The sequence below is a fragment of the Hesperophylax consimilis genome, chromosome 3 (assembly GCF_061612785.1).
Source record: "Hesperophylax consimilis isolate HC1 chromosome 3, BYU_Hcon_1.0, whole genome shotgun sequence".
Lineage (NCBI taxonomy): Eukaryota > Metazoa > Arthropoda > Insecta > Trichoptera > Limnephilidae > Hesperophylax > Hesperophylax consimilis.
Window position 1 is genome coordinate 35,979,950 of NC_142838.1, and position 12,474 is coordinate 35,992,423.

General features: G+C 36.0%; 1 protein-coding gene across 2 annotated transcripts in view; it reads left to right on the forward strand.

Moving 5' to 3' along the window:
* Positions 1-12,216, forward strand: part of Gli (carboxyl ester lipase-like protein Gli) — a 36,689-nt gene extending 24,473 nt beyond the window's left edge. The window contains exons 6-13 of one of the 2 annotated variants that reach the window (XM_089650576.1): positions 2,230-2,441; positions 3,128-3,298; positions 3,707-3,908; positions 4,489-4,676; positions 5,581-5,873; positions 6,177-6,372; positions 7,900-8,015; positions 10,370-12,216. In XM_089650576.1, coding sequence (XP_089506702.1) covers positions 2,230-2,441; positions 3,128-3,298; positions 3,707-3,908; positions 4,489-4,676; positions 5,581-5,873; positions 6,177-6,372; positions 7,900-8,015; positions 10,370-10,679 — 1,688 coding nt within the window. In that variant the 3' untranslated portion in view covers positions 10,680-12,216. Of the gene's footprint in view, positions 1-2,229; positions 2,442-3,127; positions 3,299-3,706; positions 3,909-4,488; positions 4,677-5,580; positions 5,874-6,176; positions 6,373-7,899; positions 8,040-10,369 lie in introns of both variants that reach the window. The other variant, XM_089650577.1, reaches the window with a different exon arrangement.
* The last annotated feature ends 258 nt before the right edge of the window (positions 12,217-12,474 follow it).

Here is a 12,474-nt window from a genome sequence, read left to right on the forward strand (position 1 = left end):
TTGGAAGAGGAAGGTTGGCGAGTACCTGGCTATTCAGATCTTGTCACCAAACATGGCTAAAGCCAGAGGCGGCTCTGGGAGTCCAGAAGTAGAAGGTCAATCGAAAAAAAATGAATATGAAATGATAAAACATATTGCTAATGCGTAGTGAATACTATAAAAACGCCAATGTATGTAATTAATTTGCCAGTAACCACATATTCTGAAGCCGGTAGTACAACATTGTACAACAGATCTTATCATATTAAAAGTTTTTAAATCACTAATTCCAACCTCAATCCATTGTTTATAAGTATATTTAAAAAGTAAATGATGAAAGCAAAAGTACCATTTTACTGCACTCGCAAAATCAAGTTGTGACATTTCATTTAAAATATCGACTAGCAGGTGACATTTTCGGGAGATTTAAACTAAGAATTACACACGAAATTGGTAAGAAACGTCGATTTGGCTGCAAAATGGTAATGTTTATCTCGCTTTATAGGTTTTAAATAAAGCTAAGTACATAATATAAGTTTTATTGTAAGGTAAAACATTTTCATTTTTAACCTCTTTATTTTTCTCTCTTGTAACATAAACTAATTGTCACTTTGTTTGAATGCATTTGTCGTATTTAAAGAAAGCAGGTATAGGCAAATACCGATAGGCTGACCGTAAAAAACATATTATGTACAAGGTTAATTGAGTTGCATTTCAAATAATATTCGATTTTCGTTTATTACTTTTATAGCTATATAAAATATATTTATATACTATATTTATAGCTATATCCTCCTAGCTCCGTCGATCAAGGGATTAAGATTACTTCTAAACATTTGTGAAGAATATGGAAAACAGCATAATATGATGCATAACCCGAAGAAGACGGAATTGATTGCGTTCCACCACGGAAAAAATCCAGATACAAGTAAGATGCTCCCCGTATACCTTAACTAGGCAAGAATAAATACATGTTCGAACGTAAAATACTTGGGACACATTATTAATCAAAACCTATCGGACGATGGCTATATCGAACGACAAAGGAGAAGCCTAAGCATAGTGTCTAATATGATTGCCCGCAGATTCTGCAAATGCAGCATACCGTTAAAAAAATACTGTTCAACGCATTCTGTACTGGCCTGTATACGTGTGAGACATGGTGTCACTACCGAACTTACTCGATGGAACGTCAATATAATGACGCCTGTAGAGTCATATTTGGATACCGAAGATACAACAGCGCATCGACAATGTTCACAGAATTAGGACTAAATGGATTTGCCGGCCTGATGAGACACCGGGTCACTGAAGCCAGGATGCGGCTAATGGCCTCCGCCAACACGTTGGTGACTGCAGCCTACCAGCACCAAACGTCACTACTGAGTGAGCGCTGGGCCCAAGCTCACTCAAGACCACGCCCTGCATAGTTGTTAATTACTTTGTTGTTAATTTATTCTACGTCATATATTTTTTCAATTTCAAATACCTACTGTACAAAAAATATGTATACATATATGGGAAGTGTGGGATTGCACTAACCTCCCCACATCCTGGAATAAAAATTATTATTATTATTATAGCTTGGGTATGCCGAGTTACTACGTAGAAATTTTTACTAAAATATTTTAATTATTTTCGAAGATATAGCGATTTAAAACAAATTAAAGAAATTTGCGCGGGACCTTTATTACCGCCCAGAGACAGCGTAGCGCCAGCGCTAAAAATACCCGCCAGAAATGTGTTAATACTATTGCGGAATATTTTTGGAAGGTCATTGACCAAATGACCTTCATAGAAGAGCCGCCACTGGCTAAAGCCCATTTCAAGCAACGTTTCAATTCTCAATGGTGGTCTGGAACCACCAGCAAGTATACTGTATAATATATTAAATTAATAAATTGTGAATAAACACAAATCCATCTAATGAAATTTAATTGCCGAGCGCCGTGATTTTAACCCGCGACCTTCGAATTGCTTGTCGAAAGCCTTACCCCTTACCACGGAGGCCGTCAAGTAACTTAGAATGAACATGGTCATTAAAACGTAGGTACTAGATGCTTAGTGTTACTGAGGGACGAAGAAATAGATAATACAGGCTACTCGTAGTGCTAGCTGACAGTTTACTCAGAGTTGGCGAAATACCACCCAATTATCACAACTCTTATCAATGTGAATTAGCAAGCATTGACCGTTTGAAATGTTATTAATCAATAGTTTGACTGAAGTACAAATAATGTCTTCTTCTAGGCTTCCTGAGCACGGCAGACTCCAACTCCCCGGGCAACTACGGGCTGCTGGACCAGGCGCTGGCCCTGCGCTGGGTACACGACAATGTGGAGTTCTTCAACGGGGACCGCAACTCTATTACGCTCTTCGGGCCAGGGGCAGGTGCCGCATCGGCAGGACTGCTCATGGTGGCGCCACAGACAAAGGATATTGTTAACAAGGTCATCGCACAGGTACAATGAAATAACTACTTACTAAACAGTGGATATTTGCTCCTTTTTTGTCACTTGTACCTCTCTGTAGAAGAAAGGAAATAATGAAAAGAGTTGAGAATAATTTTGGAAATAAATTTCTTGTTACTCAGATCTAGTTCCTAAATTAAAAGCCATTTCTGTTTATGTATTTACCAGTGTGATACCGAGAGTACTTCCTATAAGCGGGAAACTGGTGAATCGTCATATCGTTTTTTGATTGGAGCTTTCGTTTTCAAGTAAATCGAGTCCGTTGCATCATCGTCAAGTTACATTTTTTAGGTTAAGTATGAAAGAAATTTATCGCTAGGGGGTTAATATCAGTCGTTTAGTGTCTTTTTAAATGCGTCCATGTATGCATAGATTATGTATTCGTTTTTTTTTATACCAAAAAAACGTTATAGCTCTTATTGCTCTGCTATAGAACTTGTGAAAATTCACAGAATTGTTTGGTAATCTAGTTTGTTCAAACACAAACTTTACCGATCTTTTCACAATTATGTATTACCAATCGACAATAGGCTCTTACAGACATTGTTTCATCATAAAATCAAAATAAACAATAATATGTGCTTTTTCCTTGAAATTAAGAACCAATCAATCAGTTTACCAATTTGCAGTGGCCACTTGGATTGAATCCCTATTGACTGATTGTTATTGGTTTCCAGAGTGGCTCTGCTCTGGCCGACTGGGCGCTGATCATAGACAAGTACCGAGCGCAGAACACAAGCCGAGTGTTTGGCCAACTGCTGGGCTGCTCCATCGAGTCTTCCTGGAAGCTGGTCAACTGCCTCAAGCAGGGTAGGAACTTCTACGAGCTCGGGAACGCTGAGTTCCAGGTAGGACGTCTCTATTAATTGATTACCTTGTTATCTACAGCTTGTCATATCTATGGGTATGTATATATTTCTGTTCACTGTGGTGGACACTTATTTTTGGTTTTTGGTCAATAAAATCAAAAATATTTAAAAATGACCTTGTTTATTATTCTGCCTCCATTCCTTGTACTATTCTGAACATTTAAAAAAATATATTTTGTAAATATTGAACCTTGCCTACCTTTAACAAAATTTGGGGTTGTTCGGGAGAGTGTCTATTTTAAGTCCATTTATTGCTGTATTTTTCATTCTGAATGATTATTACCCACCTGGTTGAAAGGGTCTTTTATTTTTAATTGGAAAAGTGTCATAATATTATGATTTGGTAAAGCTTTTTGATGAACTAAATGAATTGATTATCCATTCCAGCCGCACGTAGGGCTGTTCCCCTGGGGCCCCGTGCTGGACGTGAACTTCACATACCCCAACGATGACTGGTACGAGGGGTGGCGGGAGCGTGACTGGGTCTTCCTGAAGGAGACGCCGGAGCAGCTGGTGCGGCGGGGGCACTTCAACCGGGGGCTCTCCTACATGGCGGGTGTCACGCTGCAAGAGGCCTCCTATGTCATATGTGAGTCACACAACCTCAGAGGCTAAACTAATTTTCAACTTCTGTAACAACAGGATGTTTGTCTTCTCATTTGTCAGAGCCAGAGTCAGGAATTGGGCCAGACATTAATGAGCAAATGCTAATGAGTCATGTAATTATTGTTTAAATTCCTTCCCATTTTTTTTTCAATTTACACTAAAAGATTTCTCATTTGTACAGCTGTTTTAAAAATCTTTTGGTCAAACAGGTGTACTGAAAAGTTTTATGGTTATTCAAAGAGTAATCAAAATATATTTACTTTTTTCAAAATCTCATTCAATAGCGCCATGTCTTGTCATGCTATCCTCTGTGCTATAACATCTGTTCTGCCGTGTGTTATCTTGAATAAGTAAGCTATAGCATTTATTTATTTATTTAATATCAACGGTATAAATATACCATAAACAATGATAACATGTCACAGTTAAAATCGTAAATCGTATCGCATTGCAAGAGTTGATACATAATGGCATCTTTTATATTAAAGATAATGATGTTCTGCTAATTATTTATTTAATTAACATGATGGATTTAAATAAAATATGTAAACCATAAATTTCAGTTGAAAACGAGACCCTGGCACCGTATTACGAGGTGAACGAGAAGTTCTTTGATCAGAAGCTGAAGGAGTTGGTGCTGCGCTACAACTACACCCTCAACCCGGTGGGCGTGTACGAGGCCATCCGCTACATGTACACCTACTGGCCCAACCCACACAACACCACGCACATCAGGGACCAGTACATACATGTAACATACCTATCTTCATTCTTACATAATATAGTGAAACTCTCTAATGCTTTTTCAAGGGATCGGAAAAACTTCTTATGTGGAATTAATTGGACCATTTTCTTCTTCAGTCTTCAAGAGACCTACAGCGCAAGGGGGGTAATACACTTCCCCCAAACAAGAGCTTTGTGCGATATTTAAGTTGTTTTTTACATTTAAAAAAAAATTATCCCATTACTATTTTTTAAGATATTAAACCTCCCCCCCCCCCCCCCCGATTATGTATTTGATTTACACTCGATTTTATAATATCTGTGTTCCCGTTTCACATTACTTAACGATTGACTGCTGGACGAAGATGGACAATGCCCAGTTAAAACAGTAACTAATATCTAAGTGTCCTGGAAAGGGTAAAGGAATATTAAGAGACACCATCTCGCTCTGCAATATACGGAGTACCATAGTGAACCCCTTTGGGTAATATATGTATAGGTTGAGCATGAAAAAGTGCAAACTCCTTAAGGGAATTCACAGTACATACGAATATACTTATTTGTTACAAAGATTAATTAACTACTGTTCAAATGAGGGATTTTTTAATTCTTCGCCGCAACTCTGCTTCAAAAGTAAAATATCTGCTCCTTCTACACTATGGAAAGATAACTAGCATGGACCCCATGAGGATATCTGGACCATTTATGTTGCTGTAATAAATGTTCATTTCTTCTTTTAAATTTTGCAAAGAACTGCAACCAATTTAATATGTTTTGTCATATGTTATAGAGGAAAACTAAATATGTATATCATGTTAAAATACAATATCACTTGTATATGCCATATGTCCTGAATATGCATTGTTACTATCGTTGCCTGTGAAAGCGTATGTAAATTCAACTAAAAAATGAGCTTTATCTTTTACTTGCAGCTACTTTCCGACTTCTTCTTCCGCGCCCCTTCCGACAGCATGGTGAAACTGCTCCTGGAACACAGTGTGCCGGTGTACAGCTACGTGCTCAACACCACGGTGGAAGCCTTCAACTACCCCGAGTGGAGGAAGGTGCCCCACAACACGGAGCAGTACTTCCTCACGGGGGCACCCTTCATGGACACCGAGTTCTTTCCCAAGAAGTGGAAACTAGACAGACAGATGTGGACCAACAACGACAGGAATATGAGCCACTTCTTCATGAAGGCTTACTCTGATTTTGCACGATATGGGTAAGTTATAATATTTTCTATCACCTTTTTTATTTTCTATCTTAAACACAAACTCGGCCTGTCACTCGTAACTCCAGAATAGCAATGAGGCCATTTATTAAAACCCTGCGCGCAAACATTCGCATTCTCATTCTTGCATCACCTATCTCACTCTTCCGAACGTACATATTATACTACACTTTCAATGTGTTATATACCCACTACAATTAAATGAAATGTTTACTAATCTCAGAACAGACTTTTTCACAAAACGCTGTTTTTGCGAAATTAGCAATTGTTAAAATAATGTATTTTGATTTGCAGAAACCCGTCTCGGGAGCAGATCCTGGGCCTCCACTTTGAGGTGGCCAAGGCCGGGGAGCTTAAGTATCTGAACATCAATACTACCTACAACTCCAGCATCCTGCTCAACTTCCGCCAAACCGAGTGCGCCTTCTGGACCAACTATCTGCCCACGGTCATCGGACACCTCGTGCCAACCTACCCTCCGGTCACAGAGGTAGGCTGAGGAAGTTAACAGCAATCCCATTACAAATATAAATATCCATTATTTTATTATTTTGCTGAATTCTTGAAAATTACACTAAATTGTGCTACATTCTGAAATGTTTATTATAAAGTGGAACTCTCGTTTTAACTAAAACCTTTTGTGTTTCGTTTGTCTATAAATTGGTTTGTGTGTTCCATTTCAAGATGGTGGTCATTGTAATGGTTCAGTAAAGAATCTTTTTTCAAATATGAAATCATTGTGTTTATTTATTGACTTTCTTATTTGCATTTTTTTTTCATATTTGAAAAAATAATTTTCTTTGAGCTAGTCATGTTTCTTCAGACAAATTGTATAATGAAAAATATTACATAACATATATGTTTTAGAATTAAGTAGGTAGGTATTTATGTACCTGCTTGCAAATTTTATGATTTCAGATCTAATCTTGGTTTTGATTTATTAAATATGAAAGAATTAGAAACACACTTATAATATTACTATTTATTATTAAAATACTCGTTACAGTAAATTAAATTAATAATTAAAATTAAATTATTTTAATTCTCGTATTATGGTGGTGACATAATACAAATATATAATAATAACAATAATACAATGACATATGTAGTAAAAGTAACAACGTAACTAACTAACCATCACGCTGTTTTACGCAGGGGTAGGCAGAGAGATCGGACCGCTAAACAACTCTGTCTTGGCACACACTTCTTGCTTCATTCACATTCATACATACTCTTCTATTATTCTGTCTCTTGACATGGCTCGACTCAAGTATCTGATTCACTTGATCGTGCCATGTCTTCCTCGGACGTCCCTGACTTCTGCTACCATTCGCATTTGCGTTATATATTCTCCTTACACTCCTTTCTTTGCTCATTTGCTCTACATGCCCAAACCATGTAAGCGTCCCTTTCTTAATCTTACTCATTACACTTAAATCAGCCTTGCACTCTTTGCGGATATCCACATTTCTCACACGATCATACATGGTTATCCTTTCTCTGCCAGTTCCATGCATCGGCATAGGTACCAGCAATCCATTGTGGACTGCTAACTTCTCTTCTTTGGGCAACTTTTTAGTTAGCGCCAACTGCCTTCAGTTCTCCATTAATGGAGTTACCTGTATTTATCCTTCTTTCAATATCTCTGTCAGCCTTCCCATCTCTCGTAAACATACTTCTTAAATAACGTAAAATTAAAAATAATAATTATTTGATTCTTTCCATTATTTGGGCAGCTGTCCATTTATTGGTGGTTGACTGATTCGGGTGCCTCTGTGTTGGTAGGCAAATCCAGAGACATCATATTGGTTAACAGCCGACCCTGAAATCTGCTTCTCTAGTCCTTCTTTGGAAGCAAGATCTACTGTTCACAGAACTAGTAATTTAAAAAGTAGTTTCGAAAGCTCAATGGTTTTGAGAGTTTCCCGGCTTATTGGAAGATCCCAGAGTTCATATTTTTTGTGTAATTTTTTAATATGTATATATAATTCAATAAAACATGTTGTATTCTGTGCAGTTCTGGTGGGAGCCGAAGGAGCCGCTGCAGATCGCCTTCTGGAGCATGTCGGGCGCGTGCCTGCTACTGGTGGTGTTCCTGGTGGTGTGCTGCTTGTTGTGGAGGAACGCCAAGAGGTAGGTCGCGTCGGTTCAGCGCAGGTCAGTGCCTCTACTCTCCACACTCATTGGGCAGTAGCTGGGCAAGGATCTATCCAACTGTTTCTTTCACATTTTTCTTTTACTGTATTATTTCAGGGACCTTTCAAAACACCAACTGTAAATTATACAACTTTAGGTTATCTGTATTGCTTGTTGGATGAATGCCTTTCCAAGCAGCTTTCACTTTGCACTACTAGGAAAAGTGTTAATTTCACCAAACTCGATTATATTTTGGATCCAGCGGTTTGAAGACTCCCCTTGAATACCCTTGGGCTCCTCTGGATCAGTGGCATAGCTATAGCATTCACGTGGAGGGGGGTAAAGTAGAAGGGGGAATTATTTTAGAAATTTTTATGGGAAATCTATTTATCACAACTTATTATTTACATCACATTGATAAAAAGAGATGGTGCAAATAACGTTGTTGTATTTTCCAACTATTCTCTTATTTTTCCTACGCAACACTGACGCCTCCGGGGGGTTTTGAACCGCCTAAACCCCCCCCCTTATATGCGCCCTTGCTCTAAATGACTAGATTTGTTCATTCTTCAAGCAATGTTTGAGACGTGTCCAATTATGTCAATTATTTTTGTTTGCTTCCGTATCCAATAAATTATTTTCCAATATCTTCAGGTGATACCTGGTCAAACCTCAGCTCTAGTGGTATTATTTTTAAAGGCTCTCTAATTATGCACATTGAATTCAAAGTATGTTTTTCTTTATTATGTGACTACAATAAAGAAAAACATACTAAACATTATTACATTCACCAATTCATTACATATGTATATCTACACAAGTACATTATGATTTTGATAATAAAAAATGGTGGGCTTGATGAATAAATATTAAAGAAATATCCTTCTGCTTTGTAGAATATGAATAATATTGGTTTGGTTTGCATGAAATTTTGTACATTCTATTAAGTCAAATTTATGAACAACACCTGTAAACATTTGCCATTTTTTGTAGTGAAAATTCATTCTTATGCTCAACAGCTCGCCTCCGGAACTAATTGCCAGTTTTAAAAAATATTTTTCGCTCCTATAACATGGGTCTCTTCAAGACCCTGGCTCATTCCTTACCTCCGCACAGAATTTCCAGATAAGAAATATCCCAGGAGAAATTATCTTTAAAAGTTAGGTCTTATAATGTGAAATGATTCAAATATTGTTGTTGTATTTTGCATGCAGGGCTATTCCCAGGAAACCCCTCATTATCAGAAAGTAAAGTATCAACATTTTCTATGCACACAATAACAGTGGTGGCTCGTGACTTTTGGGTGTACTAGAGTGTAAATATTACAAATAATGGCGAAATAATTTGATGTTGTAGTTGAAAACGATTTTTATTTTTTTTTCGATAGTTCGATTTTTTTGTATAAAGATTTATGATTAAATTTCCTGAAAATCTCAAAATCATACAAAAAATCGAATTTTGAAAAAAAAAAAATCGTTTTCATTTACAACAACCTCAAAAATGCCATTATTTGTAATATTAGCACCCAAAAGTCACGAGCCACCATTGCACGATAATATCACAAACTCTAAAGCTGACTGGCTTCAGATTGACTCTTGTCATTACGGTACATTGAAATTTTAAATTACTAAAGAGACTGTCCAGGAAAATATTATATTTTTGTCTTTAGTAAATTTTAATTGAAATGTCCAATGACTTTTGTTCAGTGAAAGCCTCTCTGAAGCCAGTTCCTACCACAAATTTCTGCTTTTTGAATTTTTAACCGGGTACATTTTGGGTAAAGGTAGAAAAACATTTTATTGCAGGTGAATTACTACATTTGTCAGAATTAGAAACTGAATTAAAAAAGTATTGTATGATTAGAGAAAACAGAAAATAAAAACTTTTGCAAATCAAACTGAGGAATTGCTATTTTAAAAAATAGCTCAAATGCGCAATCTTGTTCTCATCAATGTGACACATCACAATTTTTGGTCACCTAAAGCTAACTGAAACTCAAACTAAAAAAAATAAAAAGTTATCAAATTAATATCAAAGTTAAAACTTTTACTTTGGTGTAATTATTCATCTAGTCTTTCAGTAAGCGTAAATTCTTACTTACATTTTGGTTGGTGAAATCAGCTATAAATATTTGAACAAGTTAAGTTCTATGTATAAATAAAATAATTAATAGCATCTCTGTAAGGTGCCCTCGAAACGATAATGCAACTAAACACACTACATGACTAGATACGTATATAAAATTGTAGAACTTTTTGGGAGCAATATTTCTTCCTCTCTTTCGTCAAACATTAAAATCGTAGTTTCTGAATGAAGACAGTTAGATTTCATCAGCAACGTTTTATCCACAGAGAGGCAGACCGCTACTACAATGGCGACATCTTCATGGTGCCGGAGTTGGGCGAGGATGGCGGCATTGAGAACACGCATCGCTCCCGGGACAATGTGTACGAGTACCGGGACAAGCCAACGCGACCCAACCAGCTGTCCCTGTCCCGACCCAGCTCACAGGCCTCCTCGGGGTCCGCCATGTCCCTCAAAGAGGGCAACTACGTGTCCTCCAGCCCCAACCCCCACCACAACACCCCGCCCCCCAAACCCCGCGTGCGCCAGTCCATCAAGACGCAGCTGGTGCAAGGTGTGCCACAGACGCAGGTCTGAGAAGACCCCTGACTGATCAAGCCTGACAATATTTTACTTCTGCATTAAGTCTGCATGTTTGTTGTTGCAAGAAGTCTATAGAGTATGAGCTTCCAAGCACTAAAGTTAGAATGTGTAATTGTTAACCTTTATAAAGCTGGACGTTTCAGTGCAATCTATTCCATCATGCGGCATTTTTACATTTTAATGGAACTTCATGGATTACATATATGCGACATCCGTGTTTAGGGATTAGCCGGCGATGGATCACAAATGCGACAGACGAGTATTTAAAGTTAATTAAGCCTCTGAGGAGAGCTAACACATATTATTAAACAATGTTTACACTCTCAAGAGGCTCAACTGTTTTCCTTATAACAATGAGAGTTGTAACACAAAATTCTGCTTATGTCAAAATATAATATTTTGCCTTGCTAATTTGCATTTGAAAGGCAAAATCTTTGTGTTTTTTTACAAATATTTGTATGTACATTATAATATAGACTTACTGGTTTTTTTTTATCGTTGTGTGCATATGATTATTTCACTATGCATACATAATATTTGCACATCACTTCACCACCGTGTACCCAACGTGATTATAAGTAGGAACCTATGAGTATATGGATTACTAAGCTTATCAAATAGATCTCCAGTATGTAAAAATGTATACACATGATATCTGTGCCTTTTTAACAATAAGGCTGGATAATAATTTAATCACTCCGTGTCATGGCCTTATGAGTATTACAATATTTTAATAATTATTTAATATATACATACATAATAATATGTATTATAATATAACACTTTTAATACATTCACAAATATGTAAATGGTTCGAGTGACCGATATTGACATTATGAAAATGTTACGTACTGAGGTTGAATGCTAAGCACAAGATGATGTTATGTAATTTAGAAAATTAATTCATAGTTTATTATATTTGGAGATAATCGAACCGAAGTGCAATTTAAAAAAAAATTTAATGCCAATTTTAGAAGCAATTACTTCATAAGTTTCAAAATCACAACCGTACTATTGTAATAATTGATTGTCATTGGATACATTTTATGTTTCTAAAACTTTTCTTTAAGTTCTGACACAATGAATCACTTTGCTTTAACAATTTTACAAAGTTACATGTTTTTCAGGTTTATTTATGTATTAGTATTTTAAGTGATAAAAATGTACAAAATAAATACATAGTATGTGATATTTCATGATTTCTAGTGAACCATTTCTTTCACATCTAAATAGGTATTTTAATATTGCTATTTTTATTAAGTCAATCAATAAATTTCATCAAGACTATTTTACATATTTCTAAAATAATATAATATTATTTTGTCATTCCTGAAGTAATTTTATTATAAAAAGTGAGTAAGTATTATTCATATTATATTTATAGCGATCAACAACAACAACAACACTACTCAAAATAATATCTAAATATTTTTGCCTTATTTTTCAATAAATAACATATTATATTGGTTTATAATATTTAGCCAAAAGATACAATCATACTATGTAGCTATATATTTTTTGTATAAATAGAATTATTAAAATAATTTGTTTCGTCGGTGTGATAAAGTACTGTGTAATAACCGTCCATTTTATGTCTAGATAGTTTTGTTATTTTTTTTAACCATAAGTGTCTTAAATCTTTTGAAATTACTTTACCGTTCTGTAGTTTTAAAATCGTTTGTTAAGATTTTTACACGTTATTATTTTCATGTGTCCCTTGAAATAAATTTGTAAGATAAAAATTATAAATGTTTTATTATTTGAATAAATTTTTATAAGTAAGTAGGTA